The following is a 25,491-nucleotide window of genomic DNA, read 5'->3' as shown; positions in this document are numbered from 1 at the left end:
TCCTGGAAAATGATTGACACATCGCTCAAATCTTGGCTATAATCACTGTGGACTTTCTCGTTTGTTTACCTGAGCGTTATTATTGATGTCACTTCCTGGGAGAGTTAGTTCGTCACGGCAGGTACTATGAAGTATGATTTTGTAGTTTCCCGTTCGCTTTCAAAAATCAAACAACCTAGTACATAATTACAAATGTACTTTGAAGTTAGATTTGTAGCAACTGTCCAGTGTGGGATTTAAATCTAAAAATATAAAAACTGGTAAAAAAGAGGCAGATCATTAATGCACATAATGGGACACACCTATTCCGCCTACAAAGCCAGCGTTAAAAACACCTCCAAAAACCTTTATGGCATGACATTGATACATTTTTATAAAAGTGTCTAGCAATGTTAACATGCTAATATTAACATGCTAATACCAAGTATGATAGTGGTTATATATAATATATATATAATATAATATAATATATGTGTGTGTGTCTACCCATGAGAATAGCTAAAAATGCTAGTATGCTAATGTTAGCATGCTGGCAATGTTAACATGCTAACATTAGCATGTAGCATCTAGTATGATAGCGGGATAAATGTCCTGAAAAAGTTTTGGATTTGGACTTTAGTAGTTAGAACTATTCAGAACGAAAGCATTTTGCATTACCCCGATGATGTCACTTCCTGGGAGAGTTAGTTCGTCACGGCAGGTGCTATGAAGTATGATTTTGTGGATATAGCGTTCGCTTTCAAAAATCAAACAATCTAGTACATAATTACAAATGTACTATGAGGTTAGATTTGTAGCAACTGGCCAGTGTGGGATTTATATCTAAAGATATAAAAACTGGTAAAAAAGAGGCAGATCATTAATGCACATAATGGGACACACCTATTCCGCCTACAAAGCCCGCGTTAAAAACACCTCCAAAAACCTTTATGGCATGACATTGATACATTTTTATAAAAGTGTCTAGCAATGTTAACATGCTAATATTAACACGCTAATACCAAGTATGATACTGGTTATATATAATATATATTAATATAATATAATATGTGTGTGTGTCTACCCATGAGAATAGCTAAAAATGCTAGTATGCTAATGTTAGCATGCTGGCAATGTTAACATGCTAACATTAGCATGTAGCATCTAGTATGATAGCGGGATAAATGTCCTGAAAAAGTTTTGGATTTGGACTTTAGTAGAAGAGTAGAACTATTCAGAACAAAAGCATTTTGCATTACTCCGATGATGTCACTTCCTGGGAGCGTTAGTTTGTCACGGCAGGTGCTATGAAGTATGATTTTGTGGATATAGCGTTCGCTTTCAAAAATCGAACAATCTAGTACATAATTACAAACAATATATAACATTTTAACAATCAAAGAAGCAAAATAACAGAAGTGACAGAACAGAAAACATGGCAAAACATGATGCTTAAAGATGTGTACTTTTAAAAACATGAAAAACAGTAAAAGATCTGAAATGCTACATTTCCTTCTATATCCATTTTTCAACATTACACTTGATGTCCGGCCAAAAATCCCAATCCCAGGATGAGGGCATCTCTGGTTTGTACATACATACATATATACTATATATATACTATATACAGTAAACCTCGGATATATCGGATTCAATTGTTCCCACTGGTTTTGTCCGATATAAGCGAAATCCGTTATATGCGTATACCGGAAAATGTCCGTTTTACGCATATATCGGATTTATATCCGGTATATGCGTAAATGGGATTTTATCCGTTATAAAAAGGCACTTCCTTGACTATGTTTCCAATGTACCTGGACGCGCAGGCAACGCTGCAAACGCTGCAAATGACGTCGTATAGCGGCCTGTCACGATTCGGCGAATCGGAGCGCCACGATGCGGCCATCCGATATATGCGAGGGAAATTTAATGGAAATGCATTGGAACGGGACTGGAGATTCTGTCCGAAATAGGCGAAATCCGTTATAAAAAATCCGATATATGCAATGAATTTTTATTGGAAATGCATTACAGAAAAATTGGTTCTTTTTTATCTGTCCGTTGTGAGCGAATTTCCGATATATCCGAGTCCGATATATCCGAGGTTTACTGTATAAGAAGATGACATCACGCCTCAAGATACAGTATGTTTATGTGAACTGTCAGATGGCACTTATACCGGTCTGTGATTTAATTCAGGACACACATTTTCTTCCCAGTTGGAGTTAAATTACTTATTAAATGTCTGATTGCTCCTTAATAAACCAATCCAAACAATGACAAGCACTAATTTCCACAAGTAATTTAAGCCATCACGCTGCCGCTGACATTTTTTGCAGGGACAGAACAGAAAATAAATAATCGGTTGAGAGTCATTATGAGATGATTTTTTCGCCTTTTTTTTTTCCTTCATTATCCAGCCACGCGCCAGATGGAAAACACTGTCCCATTTGCTTTCTGAGCCGCAGTCTTCGCTGTGCTTCATAATGTGCTTCTCCTTTGTGTGGCAAAGACAAGCAAGCAATTTTCAATATACATGCAGGATTATAAAGGTTAATCATCAATTTAAAGCTCATCTTTATCAAATACTGATGGAGCCCTGATGGTTGCTGGAGAGACATCAAATTAAGCACAGCCAAAAACAATCCTGCTATAAATTAAGTGAAGGGTGGTTCATTGAGCAAGGCACAAGGATTATCTTTAGGACTTCTTGGGAAGTGTTCTACAATTAGGTACATTTAATGTAGATTCTGCCAGTCTCTACTGAGATTAGGGTCGGACTAACATTCCGATTACACCATTTTGATGCTTAATCCACCGATCTGAACCGGGCATCCAGGCAATACTTCCAGGCTGCTGGAGGCTCAGTTGCCCGCTGAACTTCCCCGCCTCCATTGGAGCTTCTCTAGGCATGCACAGAGCGGAACATCTCATCAATATACCTGGGCTCCACACACCATTTCCGGGCTGCATGAAGACCAATCTCACATTAGATGAGGGCGGAACATCTTGCTGCTCCAGCCGGGCTCCACGCACCATTCCCGAGCTCTTCCCACTTTCCAAGGAGCCTCACTGGGCGTGCTCCAGGCAGAACACCTTGCCCTTCTTGCCGGGCTCCAGGCACCATTTCCAGGCTGCATGAAGCACAGTTCCTTGCTCGACATCCCCAACCTCCCACGGAGCCTTGCTGGGCGTGCTCCAGATGGAACGCCTTGCTGCTCTGGCCAGCCGCCAGGCACCATTCCCAAGCTGCCGGAGGCTCCTTTTTTTTTCCCCCCCTCCACCCGTCCCCACCATCCATGGAGCTTCTCTGGAGCCCGAGCCCAAATCTGTCTGTCTGTATATCTATATCTACCAGCCAAGCAATTCCCTGGTAGCAGTCCATTCTAGTTCCCTATTAGACCCCTGATGCTTGCTTCACAAACTTCACTAATTAAGAATTCTTTTCAGCAAATTCGCCTGTAAAACGCCTCGAGCTGCAAGAACGTTGGGGTGATAAAGGGAGTTATTGGACCCGCGACCTCCTGTGCCTCTTATATGTCATAAAGACTTTGCTTGGTTTTACAACCACAGAGACAGCAGAATGAGCAGCAAGACAAAGGGGAATAGTGGAGGACTGATGAACGGCGTTATTCCGAGAAGTCTTTATACTTTTTGGTTACGTTTGGTTGAAAGGTGCAATAGCTGGAATTGACTCCAGGAAATGGATGGATGGATGTCATGGTGACACAAAATAAGCAACTAAACAGGATGGGTAAAAGAATACTGCATCCTTGTTATCCTTGTTGGGGATGTAATAATAGCTTATGGGTTTAGCATCAGGCCTGCACGTATGATTCTCTGTTATGAACCCTACTGAAATGACACAATGTTTTATTCCCTCTGTCTCCTCAACCTGATTCTGTCACACAGCGACGATGGCAGATGTTCAGATATTGTCATTACATTGGTTTTTTTTCCCCCACCAGACATTGGAAGTGGATGGTGGGATTACTTTGAGACCTGCCAGAGGTATGCTTGCCAGAAAAAACAAGATAAAGTAACACAGTGCCAATACAGGTGGGTTGTTTTCCTCAAAAGAGATTTACTGTTTAGTAAAACTCCTCCCCAGGCAGGGAGGGAAAGATTCGGGTGAGCTGTTATTTATCTCGGCCCAAAAATGTTGGACTTTTCCTTGCACAACATCAGAAGCAAGAACGTGTGCACAGAATGTGGAGACACTGTTGGTGCATTTTACAGCTGGGGAACAAAAGCCCTTTTCCATTGGCCGCACCCTGATGCTAGCCGCCATCGACAAAATGTACTATGAGGGTAGATTTGTAGCAGCTGGCCAGTGTGGGATTTATATATAAAGATATAAAAACAGGTAAAAAAAAAAAGGAGGCAGATCATTAATGCACATAATGGGACACACCTATTCCGCCTACAAAGCCCGCATTAAAAACACCTCCAATAATGTTTTATGGTTTTATGTCCATGCTGTAACTATGCTAATGTTACGTAGCATCACATTGATACATTTTTATAAAAGTGTCTAGCAATGTTAGCATGCTAATATTAACATGCTAATACCAAGTATGATAGTGGTTTATATATATATATATATAAAATATGTGTGTTTGTCTACCCATGAGAATAGCTAAAAATGCTAGTATGCTAATGTTAGCATGCTGGCAATGTTAACATGCTAACCTAATCTAGTATGATAGCGGGATAAATGTCCTGAAAAAGTTGTGAATTTTCACTTTGGAATGGCCTAAATCCGTTGAGAAATGTGGAAGTAGTTAGAACTATTCAGAACAAAAGCATTTTGCATTCCAAAAAATGGGAATTAATGAAAAGTGGGAATTTTTGGTATGTGGAAAATGTCATACATACATGTCCTTAATTAGTTAAATGCTTTGATGCTATAACGGTCTAAATTGTTTGTGAAATGTGGCAGTAGCTTGAACTCTTTAGATAAAATGCATTTAATGTTCTGGAAGAAAAATGTGTGAATTTTTGTGCTATGGCTAATAGCATGAATGTGCTTGGTGGAGGTAACAGTGTCAGTGTAGTTCGGTTATTATGCAGGTCATATTATGTAAAAGCAGTTTTGAGAATTTGTTTTCAGAAAAGGTGTGTTTTCTTCGGTGCCTCATTTTAGCTGTTTTTATATCTTTAGAATGCACAGAAAAGAGACTTATGTGTTCCCTAAGGATCGTGGACAGTTGGCAATTTTTTTTTAAATGCAATTTTCCATCGAGATTGCCAAACCAGGTGACATAAACCACTACTGGTCGCTCACTGATTGGACAGATATGTCTTCAACGTTTTGAAACCTACTTACCACATTTAATTTAACCACAGACGTTAACTTGCCCACCAAATGTTGGTAGGAGACTTTATCTTTCAATTTATCAGATACTATAGGTCTTTCTAACGCTTAAGGAAATTGGTTGTAAACCTATTCCATTCGGGCTGCAAATCGTAATCTATATTCAAACTAACATGCAATCTCATTTATAAATGACACATTTTTTTTTAGGTTTTACTTAACGAGTGTCATCACATATAAATGGCGCCATTTCTTGCAAAAACTCACACTGCACGGGATGGCACCCGACTTTTTGTCATCACTCTCAGTCGGCCAGAAAGCCTCGTTTGCCATTGGAAGACGGCCACATCCCAAACGTGCATGTTTGGGACATTTTTTTCTCACTATTTAAAGGTCAGTTAAGATGACTAAAATCATCTCTATTCGCTAAATGTTGCAATTACAAGAGATATTTTAAAGTGGTTTATGACTTTCTTCAAAGTCAAAGGTTTATGTGTTTTTGCACCGAGTATGTAAACCTCTGGTTTCAACTGTATGTGTTTTATAGTCTTGTTTATGCAAGCATATTTTTGGTAAAAGCGGAATGCCACAGTTCCGGTGTGGCTGTGCACCGCAGCCTTCCTCCCAACAGTAAACACTTACTGAGGCTTTTGATCGCAGAGTAAATATTAAACGAAATGGGACAAAATGGTGCGTAGCATTGCTGGGAGTACTTACTGTTTCTTGCTGTTCAGTTTTTGTACATGTTTAGAGCTCACATAGTAGTCTGTTAATGTTCTGTATTATACATACGTAGTGTATCGTCTATTTTTATCCATCTATTGTGTGTAGTTCTTTTGACAAAAGGAGTAGGAATTTTGATTGCTAATATGGAATACCTCACACGGGAACGCTACACTTGACTACTGGGGCCTTTTGTGTCGTTTGTGCTGTACATACGTAACTAAAATTGAATTGAAACTCAAGAAAAGGATGAATAACAACATACTAGGTGCTCTAATTTACTGAATTTACTGCTCTGATAATGGACATGGCACTTGTGAAGAATTCCTCGGCACAGAGGATGGGGCTCTAAGAAATGGAGATACAGATTGTTATCATAGATAAACACTTTCCTAAGATCTTATTTGCGCTGCCAGGAGGAAATTGCAAGTTACTCAAAGTCAAGCATGAAGATAAGTGATTTCTTTTCCCCTTATGGAGCCTAAATGCTTTTAAATTCTCCCATTTACGTACTTTATCTAAGTATCATTTGTGTTTCTGCTTTAAGGCCAGATGCTGTATGTTGGCCTGTTTCCCCCTTTTCACTCCAGTAAACCTCGGATATATCGGATTCAATTGTTCCCACTGGTTTTGTCCGATATAAGCGAAATCCGTTATATGTGTATACTGGAAAATGTCCGTTTTACACATATATTGGATTTATATCCGGTATATGCGTAAATGGGATTTTATCCGTTATAAAAAGGCACTTCCTTGACTATGTTTCCAATGTACCTGGACGCGCAGGCAACGCTGCAAACGCTGCAAATGACGTCGTATAGCGGCCTGTCACGATTCGGCGAATCGGAGCGCCACGATGCGGCCATCCGATATATGCCAGGGAAATTTCATGGAAATGCATTGGAACGGGACTGGAGATTTTGTCCGAAATAGGCGAAATCCATTATAAAAAATCCGATATATGCAATGAATTTTTATTGGAAATGCATTACAGAAAAATCGGTTCTTTTTTATCTGTCCGTTGTGAGCGAATTTCCGATATATCCGAGTCCGATATATCCGAGGTTTACTGTATTAATAACCAGCATAATCAGCATGCTAACAAAGCAAGTTTAGTGGGTTAGCGAGTTGTGTTGCGTGGAAAGCCAGACTCGCGTGTATCACCATGGTAACTTGGGACTACGAGGTTAAGATCATAGTTTGGTTGGGACCAAGTTATGTTCAGGCTTTCAGATAAAAATAAGCTATGAAAGTGCCAATGTTTTGCTGTTGAACTACTTCGGAAATGCCGTTACCATTTATTGACAACCTACAAGGTTTCAAAACATTTGGAATTTGATAATATTATGATAGATTTTCAGCCACTAGATATGCTCCCTTTTTGAGGCAATAATCACAAAAAAAAAATGCAATATGAAATATTAGTAATTAGGCCATGTTAGGCCAATGTCACAAGAGTCTGCGTGAGTACTCTGTCTAATCGTCTTCTTATATTATAATATACAATATTTGCTGGAAGAATAAACACACAATGGCATCAATCAACTGCAATAAACTGCTTTATTATGAAAAGGAAGCAATGGAAAAAGTTGACACAAAACAAGTCTCTCACACATGCATTTTAAAATACATAAATATGAAAATATAGCATTGTGACAAACATAAGTTGTTGCTGCAATGTATTTACAGTAAACCTCGGATATATCGGAAATTCGCTCACAACGGACAGATAAAAAAGAACCAATTTTTCTGTAATGCATTTCCAATAAAAATTCATTGCATATATCGGATTTTTTATAACGGATTTCGCCTATTTCGGACAAAATCTCCAGTCCCGTTCCAATGCATTTCCATGAAATTTCCCTCGCATATATCGGATGGCCGCATCGCGGCGCTCCGATTCGCCGAATGGTGACAGGCCGCTATACGACGTCATTTGCAGCGTTTGCAGCGTTGCCTGCGCGTCCAGGTACATTGGAAACATAGTCAAGGAAGTGCCTTTTTATAATGGATAAAATCCCATTTACGCATATACCGGATATAAATCCGATATATGCGTAAAACGGACATTTTCCGGTATACGCATATAACGGATTTTGCTTATATCGGACAAAACCAGTGGGAACAATTGAATCCGATATATCCGAGGTTTACTGTATTTTGTAAATGGATTGTTAATATGTCAAAGTTGCAATGTTGAGCGTTACAATGAAAATAAATACATGATAAATAGCTAGTATAATAATCGGTTTCAAATTGTGTGATTCACACACTGCATGCTAGCATGCCAGTCATAATCTTTTGGAATCTCCTTATATCGTCTCATAATAATTACATACCCTTTTTTTGTAAAATACACCAACCAGGATTTTTGAATGGAAGTCGAATAATATGCCCTCAAACACACTCTTCCACACAAACACATAAAGCCGAAAACCGGACTTGACAAAGTAAGTTGATAACCAAAGTACTGTTTAATTTTGTTTATGAAATATAGCTTTATTGAGATTTATCTTGAGCGCAAATCCTGGCTTGGTTGAGCCCCTTTCCCAGAATCCCCCCCCACACAGTGTGTTCCATCTTGTTTATTTACCAAACCCTGATACCCTGCTGCTGCAACCGACTTCTAACCGACTGTACGATACTTTTACGCCGATGGATGCGCAGACAGTTCGAACTTGAACACACCATTATGTGGTTACTCGCAGCGCACTGTTGGATCGCATCGGCGCCTGGCAGCCCACAGCACATATTTGTGATGGCAGGAAAATACTGGCAGATCGCAGACGCCATCCTTCCAGTGGGATGTTTGTGTGCCAGAGCGAGAAAGGCTTTCCAAGTTGTGTAGAAATGAACACAACAGCTGTAGTTACAGAAAATAAACAAGATATCGAACTCGGCCTGTTCTGATCTGTTTCAGGCACACGCACGGAATCTAATGAGTGTCAATACAACGGTAGCATTTGACAAAATGCTGCGTAGCATTGCTGGGAGTACTTACCGTTTCCCAGAGTGCTTTGCTGTTCAGTTTTTGCACATGGCTAGAGCTCACATAGTAGTCTGTTAATTATTACTAATTACTATTGCACTATTGTACATATACTATCTGTTGATTCATTGATCATACTGTTCATAATTTATATAATCTGCAATAACCATACTCTACTCTAGTCACTTCACTGCAATACTGTACATATTACTACTATTATATATTGTCATATCCATACTGTTTATAATCTGTATAATCTACAATAGCCATATTATAGTCATTTCCATACCCTAGTCACCCCATTGCAATACTGTATATATTACTGTTATTATATATTGTCATATCCATACTGTTTATAATCTGTATAATCTACAATAGCCATATTATAGTCATTTAATATATAATAATTTATATAATAATGATAAATAAGGATAAATAATAATAATGATATATAATATTTATATAATAATTAATTATTATAAAAATTGCACTTCTGGTTGGATGCTAACTGCATTTTGTTGCCCTGTACAAGTGACATGAGCAATAACAATAAAGTTGAATCTAATCTAATCTAATCTAATCTAATGTTCTGTATTATACATAGGTAGTGTATTGTCTAATTTTATCCATCTATTGTGTGTAGTTCTTTTGACAACAGGAGTAGGAATTGTGTTTTTGACGTGGCGACGCTCATGTAGCTAATATGGAGTACCTCGCACGGGAACGCTACACTTGACTACTGGGGTCTTTTGTGTCGATTCTGCTTTATATACGTAACGTAACTAAAATTGAATTGAAACTGCTCTGATAATGGACCCCAATTTGACCCCCGCGTCCCCTTCGCTACTCGGACTCCAACTTCCTGGCACTTCCCTGTAAGACCAAGCTCCGAACCTGGGGAGACAGAGCCTTCTCCATCGCTGCCCCCACCCTCTGGAATTTTTTTCCCCATTCACTTCGTGTTTGCCTCGACTTTCCCACCTTCGAAAAACAAGCCAAAACTCACCTGTTTAAATCCATCGTTTTTAATGTCTGGCTTTTTATACCTGACTGCTGTGAACCGCTTTTAACCTTGGTTTTAGCTCTGAATGAATGTATGGATGTTGTACATTAAACCTCGGATATATCAGACTCGGATATATCGGAAATTCGCTCACAACGGACAGATAAAAAAGAACCAATTTTTCTGTAATGCATTTCCAATAAAAATTCATTGCATATATCGGATTTTTTATAACGGATTTCGCCTATTTCGGACAAAATCTCCAGTCCCATTCCAATTTCCCTCGCATATATCGAATGGCCGCATCGTGGCGTTTGTTGATCCATCTTTGATCCATGTTCACAGCCAAAGCTGAAGATTATAACATCTTTGTATGAATTACAGACATGTACATGAGCATGTACAACGAAAAAAAAAAAAAAATCTCAAATCTGTAGAAATGCCTTCTTGTTGCTATTAGCGAGGTTTAGAAACCAAACGATAAACGTAAACGCAAACGATAATGACGTCACAGGCTATTGACAAGTCGGCAAGTTCCCATACATTTCAATAGCATGTGACGTCATTTGAGAATTTTTTTTTTTTCGTTGTTCATGTACATGAGCATGTACAACGAAAAATGTTAATTATATATATATATATATATATATATATATATATATGTTAATTATATCTTCAGCTTTGGCTGTGAACATCGATCAAAGAAAGTTCTCCCATGGCATTGCGCGTCCGTGTAATGAATGTGGCGGACATTTTCCGGTATACGCATATAACGGATTTCGCTTGTATCGGACAAAACCAGTGGGAACAATTGAATCCGATATATCCGAGGTTTACTGTATTTTAATGCATCTTTTACTCAGTTTTTTTACTCAACTCTATTTTTCTTCACTTTAAAGCGTCTTTGAGTATTTTTGAGTATATTATAAAACATCCGACCCTCTCAATGATAATTATCAGTGTTTCCCACAGGACAATAATGTATTTGTAGAGGTGGGTTCCGGGTGGCGTGGGTGTCAAGATGATGTCATAGCATAAAATAGCTAAAATAACTAAAATACAAAAATTAAGTCCACTCGGTCATCCCTGTGTGGAGTTTGCATGTTCTCCTCGGTTTTCTCCGGGTACTCCGGTTTCCTCCCACATTCCAAAAACATGCTAGGCTAATTGGCAACTCCAAATTTTCCATAGGTATGAATGTGAGTGTGAATGGTTGTTTGTATATATGTGCCCTGTGATTGGCTGGACCCCGCCTCTCGCCCGTGACCCTCATGAGGATAAGCGGTACAGAAAATTATTATTATTATTATTATTATATTACTGCAATGTGCAAATGGCCTACGGGCCACACTTTGGCAACCCTTTGTTTACGTGTTTCACCAGGAAGAGGAAGTGTTAGGAAACACGTCAACAGGTTTCTCCAAGCTCCGTCTCCTTAGATGACTCACACTTGCGTAGGTGTTCTACACGCTTCCACACTTCACCTTCCACAGCGGTGATAAGGGAAGACTCTCCCCGGGCTGTTTTTCACTTTTAATGCATATTGCTTGGAAATTTGGAGCGGAGTTATAATACATATCACCAACAAGTTGTGCCAAAATTAATTTGTTCATGTATGGGAAACATTGATATTGATGATTGATATTTTAGTATTAATGTAACAATGTGTTTCTTTCATTGTGGACCTGTGGGTGGCCAAAAGAGTAAAGTACAAACAAAAATGAGTATTGTGTTGTTGTGCAATTGTATCTATGTCGTGACTAATGAGAGTACACTACAGCGCTAGTTGTCTAAGTGAAATATGTATAGCGTGCTTTGCCCAGAGGTATATTGTGCAGGCACGCTGCTCACATCTAAGACGAATCTGTGATGTTTATGACCTCATAGGTTGTAGTGTTTAATTAAATAAACAACATCTTTTCTATGTTTTGCACTTCACTCATCAGCATTTTAATATCTTTGTCAGACTCAGCAGGCCGCCATGCCGTTTTTTTCCCGTTAAAGCATGCATCGGCGTCAGCTTCATCAAAGATTGAGTACTCTTACAGTTCATTTCAAGATACCCTGTTTTTTATTTGATGAAGTAATTCATGCATAATGTATGGATATGCTGTGCAGTTTTCAGGATGCATGTGAGAACGGGGGAACAACATTAGCTTTCCCGAGGCTTAGAGTCATGAATAGAGAATAACGTTAGCGCACATTTTATTTGGGCTAAGTCATTTCATTCTGTGCTTTCTCAACAATGCAATTAAGTTCAAAAGCATTTTACCATCAATGAAGGTGTCTTGGTAGGGTTTTGATAAGAAACTGGTGGCATATTGGCTTAGTGGATTAGTGTGGCATCACCACAGCATTGTAAATATATATTGTGGCATCATTCAGTGCTATGGGGAATGGCAAACACAACTATGTGACGAGCATCCATCCATCCATCCATCCATTTTCTGTATCGCATATCGGCCGTGGGCATGCTGGAGCCTATCCCAGCTGTCTTCAGGCGGGGTACACCCTGCACTGGTGGCCAGCCAATCACAGGGCACATATAGACAAACAACCATTCACACTCACATTCATACCTATGGACAATTTGGAGTGGCCAAATAACCTAACATGTATCCGCACACTCCACACACAGATGCCCGAGGGGGGAATCGAACCCCGGCTGTGTGGAATGCGCACTCACCCCTCGACCACACAAATGCATTATGGAGAAGAAAATAAAATGGTTGTTTTTTTTTATTTATTTTAAACTCATATTGGTACTTGTACTTATTTATTGGATGTTAAGTTGCTGCACGCTGATTTCAGTGTTCTTCGGAAGATAACACAGTGAGTCAGACTGTTGTATTGAGTAATGACAGGGTACACCCTGGACTGGTGGCCAGCCAATCACAGGGCACATATAGACAAACAACCATTCACACTCACATTCATACCTATGGACAAGTTGGAGTGGCCAAATAACCTAACATGTATCCGCACACTCCACACACAGATGCCCGAGGGGGGAATGGAACCCCGGCTGTGTGGAATGCGCACTCACCCCTCGGCCACACAAATGCATTATGGAGAAGAAAATAAAATGGTTGTTTTTTTAAATTTATTTTAAACTCATATTGGTACTTGTACTTATTTATTGGATGTTAAGTTGCTGCATGCTGATTTCAGTGTTCTTCGGAAGATAACACAGTGAGTCAGACTGTTGTATTGAGTAATGACAGGGTGGAGAGCCAATCACAGGGCACATATAGACAAACAACCATTGATTATGGACAATTTGGAGTCACCTATTAAGCTAACATGTTTTTGGAATGTTGGAGGAAACCAGAGTACAATACAAAAAAATCAAATGCTGCAAGGTATGCTGGGAAGCCAGAAGTACGTGCAGTGATTCTGCAATATATATTTACATTTTAGATTTTTTTCGTGAAATGCTAGTCTCGACCTCCAGCGTGAAAGTGACAAAACTGAATTCTTTGTATAAAGTCCCGGGAAGAGGATTCTGTTCCAACCAGCATCACCGAATGAAGTGAAAATCATGGGCGCTTCATCAGAAGTGGCAAGCTGAATGAGGATCACCAGGCCACTCGCTGATTGAATACCTTCCCTGAGTGTTGTTGTTTCTGACCGACATTGGAACGCATCTCCGAGTGAGCCCGCGTCCCGGGAATTGCTTGCTTTCAGGGTTGATGAGCAAGTTAGCCTCTTTTATCAGCATAAATGCCTGTAGGGAATCCACACAATGTCAGACGATGCTTGAAGAACATCGAAGAGCGTTGAAAAAAGGCATGTTCAGGTAACATCGTGGTAACATAGACAAACGTGATGATGGGCCGATTTAAAAACAATGAGTTGTGGCTAGGTTGCTACTTCCTGTCGTTTTTGTCAACCATGAATAACTACCATCCAGGATAGTGTGTATCTGTTTAAGCATGATATGTTTAAGAGCCACAGGCTTTTATGACTATTTTCTACACTAAGTTCTCTTCGTGTACAGCTTACATTGTGCAAAGAGACTGGTAATTGGAAGTGACAGCATTCCAAGTGAAACCACTTTGCAGGGGAAACATAGTGCTGAAAAGGCTGCCATACTGCAAAGGTTCAATTCAGCATATAGAAGATCACAGATAAAACACTATTATTAGTGGCTGGGGTCTGTCTGTGTGTGTGGGTTTCACTCTGCAAATAAATGACTTAACATCTGCATCTCAAGATTGTAATGAAGGCCATATTGTCATATACATTTGCCCATTACAAAAAAAATATTCAGCTTTACAGTGGCAGTGTCATTTATTCTTTAAAAAAACAAAAATGTGTTTTTTCACTGTGACAACTTAAAAAGACTTCATAGAATCAACATTAGACAATTTTTTTATTGTGGTATTGTTGTTTTTCAATCAAGGTTGAAATTGCATACAAGAGTGGTTCTTCAAACATCTGGAGAAGATAAAAATAAAAACAAAAAGTCACATACCCTCTCCTCCTACATCATTAAGGTACTCATATCGACAAAACAAGTTGGAAAAAAAATAAATAACAAATATAAAAATATAAAAAATATGAGTGAAATAAACATTAATTAATTATTAACAGCTATCATGTCATCATTAACATGACATTAATGATTAACAAACGCCGCCCAGCAAATTTGGGCCGTGGTGTTGAGGATGCTTTGCAGTAAAAATGAAAGATTCACAATAATAATCATTCATCCATCCACTTTTGTTTGGTGCTTATGTGTCATTACATTAACATTACTGACATCTAGTGACCAGTGTGGAATACTACATAACATCACAACATTTGAATGTGTCTTCTGAATGTCTTATATTTGTATTTTAGTTCATTTAACAATTTTAATGCTTAAAAATGTTTAATTAAGTGAAAAATACTTACAATTTGCTGAAATCTGCATATATTTTGACTAGTAGGCGGCCATATTCAATTCATCCTTTTGACGTCCAGTCACACAAACCCTCTTGATGCACTGTGCTAAACACGGTCTGACTGATTCTGTTTAATAAAGTGAATCGGACAACAGAAAAGATGTGCTTTGTGGGATTTTCCTCACTGGCCTGGTGATTGAAAGTGGCAATTTGTTTCAATGTAAATGGACCACCAAGTGCCTTTAATAGCAGCAAATAGACGGGTAACACACACTTATTACTCCTTCACTGTATAGCGGCCATTGTGGCAAAGCTGTAATTGTGGAAAGAGCTCAAAGTGTTTCTTGAAAAGGTCGTACATTCTAATAGAAAATGCCCATTTGCGCTTTCCACACATGATTGCGTTAGCTGGGATTTTTGCATTTAAATAGGATACATGTGTATTTGACATTTTGTACATAAGGAATATGATTTTTAAAAAAGGGCACACTTGATTATGTGACATATCTGCACACAGTCAAAGTTGTGCAAAAATGCATAATGAAGCAGGAATGTCACGTTGCACGTTTAAATGTACATCCTCTGTGTCTCAATGAAAAGCCATGGAGCATGTGGGGGTGTCGTTCTGTGTGGGTGGGAAAAATATGCTGCCTTTCGTTTAGAGTGCACTAAACATATCATTTAGGATTTGTTTTTCTAATGCGTCCAAACAAATATGAAATATAACAGAGGCATACGGATGTGTACGTATTCCAAATATCTACACACAAAATGTAACAATAATCAATCATTTTAACTAGCCGTCATTTAAATATAACCAAATCCAGCACTTTCTAATCAAGCTTGATTGTTGTGATAATTATTTTGCGCTAACACTCCTAATGGGTGCACATTAAAGAAACAAGGCGGCGCTGTAAAATACCTGCTGTTTGCCACACTTCATGGCAGGAGGTCTAGCGGAATATCAATGAGGGTTTGTTCTGAAGATGTATAGAGGCGGCTGTTTGGGTTAATTAGAAGGAACCCGCTCCCCTGTGGCGCCGTAAACCTACAGAGCCTTCTTCTGAGTCTGCTGAGATATAATGAATAGTGCGCATCTGAAGATTGCCCTTTTTAGTCAGCCTTTTTGCTCTGGTGACAACTTTTGGAAGCCTCCATAAAAGTGAGTAAGGAGAGAATTAGACTCATCAACCTGAGCGGCAGAGCGGGATTAGTTAGATTTGTGGGCCTGGTATTTGGAATTTCATTAACAAAAAAAAACATAAAACAAAAGAAAAACAAGCAGTTTTGAGAACTGCATTTCACTGACAGATATACTGTATTTGGTCAACAGTATACAGTTATCCTTCGCTATATTGTGGCTCAAAAATCACGTTTTTTCCAAAATAACGAAATAATTTTTTATATGTTGTTGTCTCCCAGTGAGGTATTCATATGTCTTTTATGGTAATGGTAATGGTAATGGTAATGGTAATGGTAATTGTTTTATTTCATTTGAACATGCATCAGATTCCAATCGAGTGCATCCCATAATCAGTTCCCAGTTCCACATGTCCAAAAGGAGTAGGAAGAAGCAAAGCTTATTAAATCCTACCCCTCAACCCAATGACTAACTGTTACATTTGTTCACTTCCTGCTTTCCATAATACAGTTTAAGGTTGTTTTTTTTTAATTCATTTATTTTTTTAATAATGTACCTCGTACCGAAGTATGAGGTGATATGACCACACAATGACATCGTTGTGCATTGTTTGAGTTCCTTACTCAATCCATTCCATAGTTTGATTCCACATACTGAAATGCTATGGCTAGCATAACGTAGTCCTAGCATAGAAATGTTTCAAATGTAGTTCTTCCCTGAGATCATATTTCTCCTCTCTTGTAGAGAAGTATTAGATGACATTTTTAGCTAATTGGTTATTTTTAGCCTTATGCATTATTTTAGCTGTTTGAAGATGAACTATATCAGCAAATTGAAGTATGTGTGATTTTAGAAATAAGGAGTTAGTATGTTCTCAGTAGGCGGCATTATGAATTATCCTTACTGACCTTTTTTTGCAGTACATTTAGCGAATGAAGATTGCTTTTGTAGTTATTAGCCCATATTTCCACACAATAAGAAATATATCGTAGAACCAGAGAGCAATAAAGAGTGTGGAGTGATTTCTGATTGAGAACAAATTTTGCTTTGTTCAATACTGAAATATTTCTTATGTTGTATATTTGTTTATATTTTTATGTTGCTTATGCGCAAGAAGCAAAAAACTGCACACTAATAATAATATATATATGGCTCTTGGCGGAGGTCTGCTTCTCTAGTTTCTAATGCTGAGAACATTATTTGCAATAAGCAAAAAATAGCTTTAAATTGCTTTACGCTAAAGCATGAGGCAAAACAATACAAATGATAAAAACAACAAAAGACATTATAGAAGTTTAATAATACAGCAGAAATAAAATGGAGTTATCCCGAAAGTAAAAGCCATGAAAAAGACAATAACACACATAAAAATGAGCAGTTAAAGTTACAGTGCAGACTCTGAGGTGATTTAATAAAAGGCAGTAGTAAACAGAAAAAGTGCATTTAGCAGCAGGAAATTGCAGCAGTTGTGCAGGTTCTCTGGTGGTTTATTCTCAGTGTGAGGGGCATAAAAACTGAAAACTGCATCTCAACAGTCCCAGGAGACTTGTGAAGTCTGGGATGTTCACAGGAGAAGATTACAGCTCTATTTTGGCCCTTTGGGCTCCAGAAACAACAGTAGTGTAGTAAATCAAGGCTGTCATTGGGAGTCGGGATGAAGATTGAGCTCAGAAGTGGCATCGTTTACTTTTCTGTGGTTAAGCTAAGGTTGCTTGGGTATTTTCTGCACTACATGCACCGCACACACACCGCCATGAAAGCTGGAGCTCCGGGGCGTCTCGCAGTGACATAAAACGCTATAAATAAACTCAGTTCACGCCCTGCTGTGTCTCATAGTATGCTTTGCGGCGGGGGAAAGCATTGGTGGTTGGTGACCTGCTATGACAAAAAGCTTGAAAAGGGTCTGACGCCGACCTATACAGTGGAGCCCCTCACATTGGTGACTCGGCTTCAAGACATTGTGATGATATGTAGTTGTTATGGATGCTATTTCATGTCTAGAGGGCTCGAATAATACTTTAAAAAAACAGTTTCTAGAAGGTCAGAAACAGGGTTTCTATGCTCTAACTACAAAAATGCTGAATTGCTAAATAAAGTATCATACTTTGTTATAATTCAATCATACTTTGTTATAATTCAATCCTTAACCACAATAGTGTGTAATACACCATTCATTCATTTTCTACTGCTTATCCTCACGAGGGTCGCGGGGGTGCTGGAGCCTATCCCAGCTGTCTTCGGCCAAGAGACTGGTGGCCAGCCAATCCCTGGGCACATATAGACAAACAACCATTCACACTCACATTCATACCTATGGACAATTTGGAGTGGCTAATTAACCTAGCATGTTTTTGGAATGTGTGAGGAAACCGGAGTACCCGGAGAAAACCCACGCATGCACGGGGAGAACATGCAAACTCCACACAGAGATGATCAAGGGTAGGCTTGAACTCTGGTCTCCTAGCTGTGAGGTCTGCGCGCTAACCACTCGTCCGCCGTGCAGCCCCATTGTTTTTTATTTTAATGATTTTTTCATTTTTACCCCTGATGATCATCTTACATTATCTTTCATTAATGGTGAGTATCTATACATTTTATCATTTCTAATAATAGATGCAAGCCATCTATCAAAACAAAAAAAACATTACATTTTTATGGTTGTAGATTTTTGCCATCCGCAGGCAGTCCAAAATCGTAAACCCCGTGAAAGGCGGGGATTTGCTGTAATTTCAAAGGTCAAACTTTACCTCCACATTAGCCATCATTAATCGCAACCACTAGTTTCGCCACTTCTGTTTTCACTTTAGTTCCGCACTTGGCACGCAATTCATGACGGAAGATTGGCACTAAATGCCAGCGAAAGGCTTTCTTTTACACCTTTACACCTTTCTTTACTGTTTGCATCTAGTGTAGGACGCACATTGTGCACACAACGCACTTTTTTCCTGTGTGGGTATGCATTGTCACACCACTTGTTAGCATCCATGAAGCAGTGGTGGCATCGTTTGGTCAGGCATCACCGCCAGATTCATTCATTCTTCTCTATGCAATGCAATGCAACGCCAGAGAAGAAGCAGAAAAGAACATGTGTTTTTGTGCATTATTATCAGTTTTTTAATGTAACAACCACAACTGTTTAGGGTCATGTTGCTATGACGAGGTCACAAAAAGCTGGATCATTTTACTACAGTCGCTAGAGACACTCTTGGATACGCACCGCCTGCATTGCAAATAGGTTGTGTTCATGACTAGCTTATGCGTGCCAAAAAATTTTGTACATTTCCAAATGTTTGCATAGTTAAATGTATCAGTATTTGATATTTTCTAGAACCTTTTATAAACATGTCTTTTATTTTTTTGCAAGTGCTCTAACCATTTGTTGTGGAGTTCCTGTTTGTGCACAAATACCGGAAATGGTCCTATCTCCCAATGTTAAAGGATCCTCTAAATGGGACCTATTATGCTCATTTTCCGGCCCTTTGTATTGATTGAGGACTCCTGTAGAGCAGCTACATACAATAACCAGCAGACACAGCGTTCTAGTTCTTCCAGAATGTGCACCTATTCAGCTGTATTTCTTTGGACGGATTATACTTATTGGATAAGTAGTCAATGATTGCACAATTTTTAAAAGCTTTGAAATTAGTTTTTTTTTTTTTAAGTAATATATTCGGTTTCATTGCTGGACTTTTATTATCGATGAAGAAGATCGAGCAACAGAACCAAACAAAAGTACACAAAGTCTTTAGCAACTGTCACGCCCCTCTAGAAAGTGAAAGTTATGCTTGTGTAAAAGTGAGTTAGGCTTGTGTGAGTAAGAATTATGACTTGATGAAGTATTGTGCAACATTAGTTGTGCTGTGTGAGTGTGTTTGTCAAGAAGGCCTTGTGAAAAGCTATTAGAAAGTTGAGACCGAATCTCTCGGTGTAATAAGAATGTCTATGAGAATGTTTGTTAACTGAGTGATAGACAAACAAACACGATGCTCCACTTTTTTAGCATAAGTCAGATAACCTTGGAAACATCTTCTCGGTCTTTCCAGGACCATCTGAATTTCACCATAGCTAAATTTCACCTTGCCAGTTTGCTGTGACTGCTGCTGCTCACACATGGGGGGATGAAAACGATGCACCTCGGGTGTGCCTGAAGGACACGCACACAAGCAAGTCATGGAAACGTGACCACAGCAATCAGTCAGTCCGCGCTATATTTCCTACTGCGCTGCACTTCTATGCGCAATGTCACCACACACATACGCTCTATCGCACTCTGGAGTATCTAAGTGGCTCGGTCCACCAGCTGTCCCACATGTGTTGAGCAGGAACAGACTTTGTTAAGCGATCTGCCGGATAGCACGGCTGTCATGCACAAAGTAGAAAGCTGGGGAGATACTTTGTGCGTCAAGTGCTGGATAAAGCAATAAGGAACGGTGAAACGCGGAACAATGGCTCCTTCCAGGTGCTGGTGTTCTGTGAGAGAAGTGAGGAGCGGGATTGGATGAGACGGGAAGCTCGTCAGGATGCCGAGCTGTTAACATCGGACTTGGCAGCTTTCTACCAGGCAATGGCTGACAGGCAGGAGCATCTGTCACAATACATAAGTGCCTTCCTGCGCAACCGTGGCTTCTGTTGGGAGGGTGGGAGGGGGTGGGAGGGGGTGGGAGGCCCTCCCGCGTCCATATAGCTCAGGGACCCGGTCCCTCACTGAAACAATGGATGGTAGTGGGAAGTGGATGCATGTGTCCCAGCCGTTGTGGGGTTGAAACCCTCCCTTCGAATGGACAATGACGACTGTTGCAGTACGTAATGCGCAGTAGGAACCTACCAATTTGACTTTTCAAGTGGGGTGAATGATAGTGGATTTTTGTGATTAATGGTGGCGTGTTTCCGTTGGAAATAAGTACAATTTATTTGTTGATATGTTGATGCATATTTTTTCAGTTTCCACCGAAGTTTACAAATTATTATTATTATTATTGTTGTTATTATTATTATTATTATTATGCCAAAATTCTGCCTTGCTTTATGTTTTTTTATAATAAAAAAACATGTCATATATTGACATGTCATATATTGTTATGTATGATATCTTATAAATATAGCATTTTGGGCTTTTTGGAACAGATTAATTGGATTTACATCAATTGTTGTTGGAGAAATTTGATGAGATTACATTTCTGTAATGATTTGTAAATTGTATTTATTTTTTTGTTTTATTTTTTTTAATTTTTATATTTATTTAATGATGAGTAATTATTGATTGGGAATAATAATAAATAACTACAAAAATAAAGGTATTGTTTTCCAGAAACGAGTGAATTACCATTACCAAAAGTGAAATGTGCCATATTATTAAGCATCATTACTTTATATCAATTATTACAGTAATCTCTCCTTTAATAATAGGTTCCAAACCCAACCGTCATAAGTGAATTTCCTGAAAGAAGTATTCCATTTTTAGTATTATTTATACCTTCTTATAACTTTATTAAAGCCGTCTGGACATGAAATAACTCATATTGCCCAATATAGTAGACATGCAGAAAATAAGCCATAAGCTTGCGTACGTTGCTATAAATGTGTTCCAGTGCTAAGGGAGATGTCTAGGAGGCAGACAGGAAGTGACATCAGGGGTTGAGGTTTAGTTTGGCGTAGAATACACTATAACGTTAGCCCGTTTTACTTGGGATTTTTATTAGGGATTATTGTGCCGATTGTAATTGTAATTGTAATTAAAACCTGCAATAAAAACATTATCTGGTCATCAAGTTGTGGCGCTTGAGTGTCTCACGGAACATTACTGACCCCTTAGTGGCCAGTGTAGAATACTACATATCATCTCAACATCTTTGAATGAGCTTTATATTTGTATTTCAGTTCATTCGTCCATTTTTATGCTTGAATATGATAGATTTAGGCAAAAAGAAAATAAGAATTATAGCTGTAGCGTTTTTAAACACGAATAATAGGCCATATTCAACCACAAAACAGCATGATTTTTGTTGTTGTTGTTGTAATAACCACTCTCATCCACTGCTTTAGTGCACGCATCGCCATGCTAACACAACATGAGGGGCATCCTGGCTGGTCCAAAAATATCAAAAATAATTAAAGTTAGTGAATTTGGACACCGTTCTAATACAAAAGATAGAATTCTCCCTAACTTATTTTAAAGTAATCACTACATTATTGTTTTAATGCTGCCACAAATGATGCAAATAGAGTATGTGAGTGGATTTACTGTAGTTTACATTTCATTAATAGGATAGAATGACTATTTTTGCTTTGCATGCCAGAAGACAAAAGAATGATGAATAAAACAAGCATCCTTATCCTGTTATGAAGGAATTAGCACTGCTCACAATCATTTATCAATTAACCACTAACTGGAAGGAATATTTAATAACGGATTTTCAATGTTGTGTTATGGTTTGTTAACATTTAATTTTTATTTAAATTTCACTCCTTGGAAAATAAAATCATTTCCATTTTGTGATCATACTTTTGACTTTAGCTGTAATTTATTCAACATGGAACTCCAAAGGTTCTGGAAGTTTGTTCCCAGGCGGGTTCTATTTTTGTGCGTGCAAATGACCTTACTGTGTTTGCAAAGCTCGCTCCTTTTGTTTTGACCAACATTTGTTTTCGCTGCATTACTACTTGAGTACATACCTTTCTGTAAATGTTAAGCTTTGATATTTGTTTGCGTTTTCTCGTGTTTTTATGTAAAGAGAAGGCGATGTTTCAGTGGTGCTGTCTGACACAAGATATTAGATATTAAAATGCATTCCATTGTTTTATTTTCCCATGGCTCTGATGGGTTCTCATGCATTATAATTAATCTAATTTAATGCCTGGAATCCTTCCCCTTCTGTTTGCAGGATTCTGTTGCCCTCCTATTGATCTTTCTTGGCATTTATAGGAAATCAAAGTCACCCACAAGTGGGAACTCATCTGATTTCCTGCACTAAATTTGTCTTTATGTGCCTCAGAGCACTGATATGAAGGTTTTCTTTTTTTTTTTCTTTTTTTTTTAGGGGGGGTGTATTGACGGAAGTATGGATTCTGGACTGGTAAAAGAAGACAAACCACTCAGCAGATCTTGCATATCCCAGTCATGTGTTCTAATGAGCTGGATGGCCGGCGGTTTTCCAGCCAGAGAAATGACACAATCAATAGGAAGTGACTTTAGACATCGGGAATAGAATGCCGATTGGATGAAGGCTGATGAAAGAGGCTCCGAGGAAGATGAATAGATATCACGGTTGAGAAATGATACACTTATAGGAGACATGAATTGTATTTAGGACTGGATTGTGTTTTCAGGGGAATAACGAAGGTGCCATTTCCATCTAACGCAGACATTCATCCCACAGCCTCAAATCTAAAAGCCGTTCTCTTTTTGTCTTTTTTTTTTTCCACCCAGATGTGCTGTGGACTGCCTGTGATTTGGTCTCCTGTTAAAATCCCGTGGCAGACAAAACCTGCACTTTCAACCGAGCCCAGAGAGACAGCTCTGGTTTACGGCTAAATCACAAGCTCCTGTTCTTGGCTCCATCGTTATTCTTCAGCATCCTGTCAATCACCATGGCCTGCTTCCTGGCATCTGCCTTTCTTCTGGTCCTCCACACGTACGCTGGCGTTTCTTTGAACAGCATGGATCTCACCAACAGTGAACACGTGGCGTCTTCTCCCCCGCCGGGCACTAGCAAAAGATGCCCACATAGCATAATAATCGGCGTACGCAAAGGCGGCACCAGAGCCCTCCTGGAAATGCTGGACATTCACCCCGAGGTTGCTGCTGCTGCAACCGAGGTGCATTTCTTTGACTGGGATGAGAACTACTCCAAAGGCTTGGAGTGGTACCGTGAGCTGATGCCCTACTCGTACCCTTACCAAATCACCGTGGAAAAAACCCCAGGGTACTTCACATCAGCGCTCGCACCAGAACGCATAAGCGCCATGAACTCCTCCATGAAGCTGCTGCTGATCTTACGCGACCCGGCCGAGCGGGTCATCTCCGACTACACCCAGGTGTACTTCAATCGACTGGAGAACCACAAGCCGGTGCAAGCCATCGAGAACCTTCTGGTGCGCAACGGAGCCCTAAATATCCGCTACAAGGCCATCCAGAGGAGCCTCTACGACGTTCACATTCGGAACTGGCTGCGTCACTTCCCCTTGGAACAGATTCATATCGTGGACGGGGACTTGCTCATCCACGATCCCTTGCCGGAGCTTCAAAAAGTGGAGCGTTTCCTCAACTTGCCACCCAGGATAGTTTCCTCCAACTTCTACTTCAACCACACCAAAGGCTTTTACTGTATTCGAAGCGACGGTCGAGAGCGGTGTCTGCACGAGTCGAAGGGACGTCCCCATCCCGCGGTCAACGGTACTGTCCTCCAACAACTCCGTTCTTACCTCCAGGAGCATAACAGAACCTTCTTTAGGCTGGTGAAGCGTACCTTCAACTGGCAGTAGGAGAGTCAAAGCGAGGAACAAAGCACTTTACGCAAATGACGTTTAAAGGGTCTGGCTGAAGGTTCTAGTCCAGGACTGATCCCGAACTGCGTTTACACAATACGGCAGAGTAACATCTTCAAGTTGCTGGAAGCACATAATATGTTTCATGAACTGGTGAACTGCTTTTTTTCCTTCTCCGTCTTGTTTGATATTCTTGTTCTTGATAATAAATTGTTCTTCTCAACGTGTCTGGTCGGCCAACGTGGCATCTTTCTCGCGCTCGCCGTTTCTTTGCAGCTGTCACCTGCCCCTTTGAGCGTTCCGGTTAAGCGTTTGAATCAGGCTTTGATTTGCTGTTGTGGAAAGTAGACATTAATGCAAGGAAATGGCTACCCTGGAGCGCAGCTTTAGCGCTACAGGAACCGCTAATGGTTTTGGACACTGAAGGTAGCCTGTGCCCACAGCTAAATCAGTCAAATCCACTTCAGATTTAAATCTCGAGCGCTTAGCTTGCATTTTACTGCTGCTCAGCATTTTTACTCAGGTGTTGGAAATATGGAAAACGCGTCCTGCGTATTAGGACTTTCCAGGATCCTCCATTGAAGGCAGATTTCCCTGAAACATCGTATGATCCTAAACACAACACGGGTCATGTTGCTTTCATTGATTGGGTTAAAACAAAAGCCAGAACTGCAGCTCCGCTGGTATAAAATATCAGTCAACCTTTTGTGTCTCAGAGAATAAGGCTCACTATTTGGCAAGTGGAGTTGTACAGTAACCACCTGCAAATTATCGTTTTGAATTTAACAGCTTCATTCCATCATTGATTTTTTTTAATTGATTAACCAGTAAATCAATGTCATAACGTTATTATTTTTTTTAATGTACATATTTTTTCAGAAATTAAAAATTTTCAAGCATAAAAAAATGGGTAAAGGAACTAAGAACTAAAATACGTTCAAAGTTACTTTTACCTTCACTGAAGAC

At 39.4% G+C, this 25,491-nt stretch overlaps 1 protein-coding gene across 2 annotated transcripts in view; it reads left to right on the top strand.

Moving 5' to 3' along the window:
* LOC131119885 (heparan sulfate glucosamine 3-O-sulfotransferase 1-like) overlaps positions 1–24,748 on the top strand; it is a 36,930-nt gene extending 12,182 nt beyond the window's left edge. Inside the window, exons 2-3 of one of the 2 annotated variants that reach the window (XM_058064777.1) lie at positions 3,948–4,038; positions 23,468–24,748. In XM_058064777.1, coding sequence (XP_057920760.1) covers positions 23,629–24,522 — 894 coding nt within the window. In that variant the 5' untranslated portion in view covers positions 3,948–4,038; positions 23,468–23,628 and the 3' untranslated portion in view covers positions 24,523–24,748. The remainder of the gene's footprint in view (positions 1–3,947; positions 4,039–23,467) is intronic. The other variant, XM_058064778.1, reaches the window with a different exon arrangement.
* Positions 24,749–25,491: the final 743 nt, after the last annotated feature.

Source organism: Doryrhamphus excisus, chromosome 2, assembly GCF_030265055.1.
Source record: "Doryrhamphus excisus isolate RoL2022-K1 chromosome 2, RoL_Dexc_1.0, whole genome shotgun sequence".
Lineage (NCBI taxonomy): Eukaryota > Metazoa > Chordata > Actinopteri > Syngnathiformes > Syngnathidae > Doryrhamphus > Doryrhamphus excisus.
This window is presented reverse-complemented; position numbering and strand designations above follow the sequence as displayed.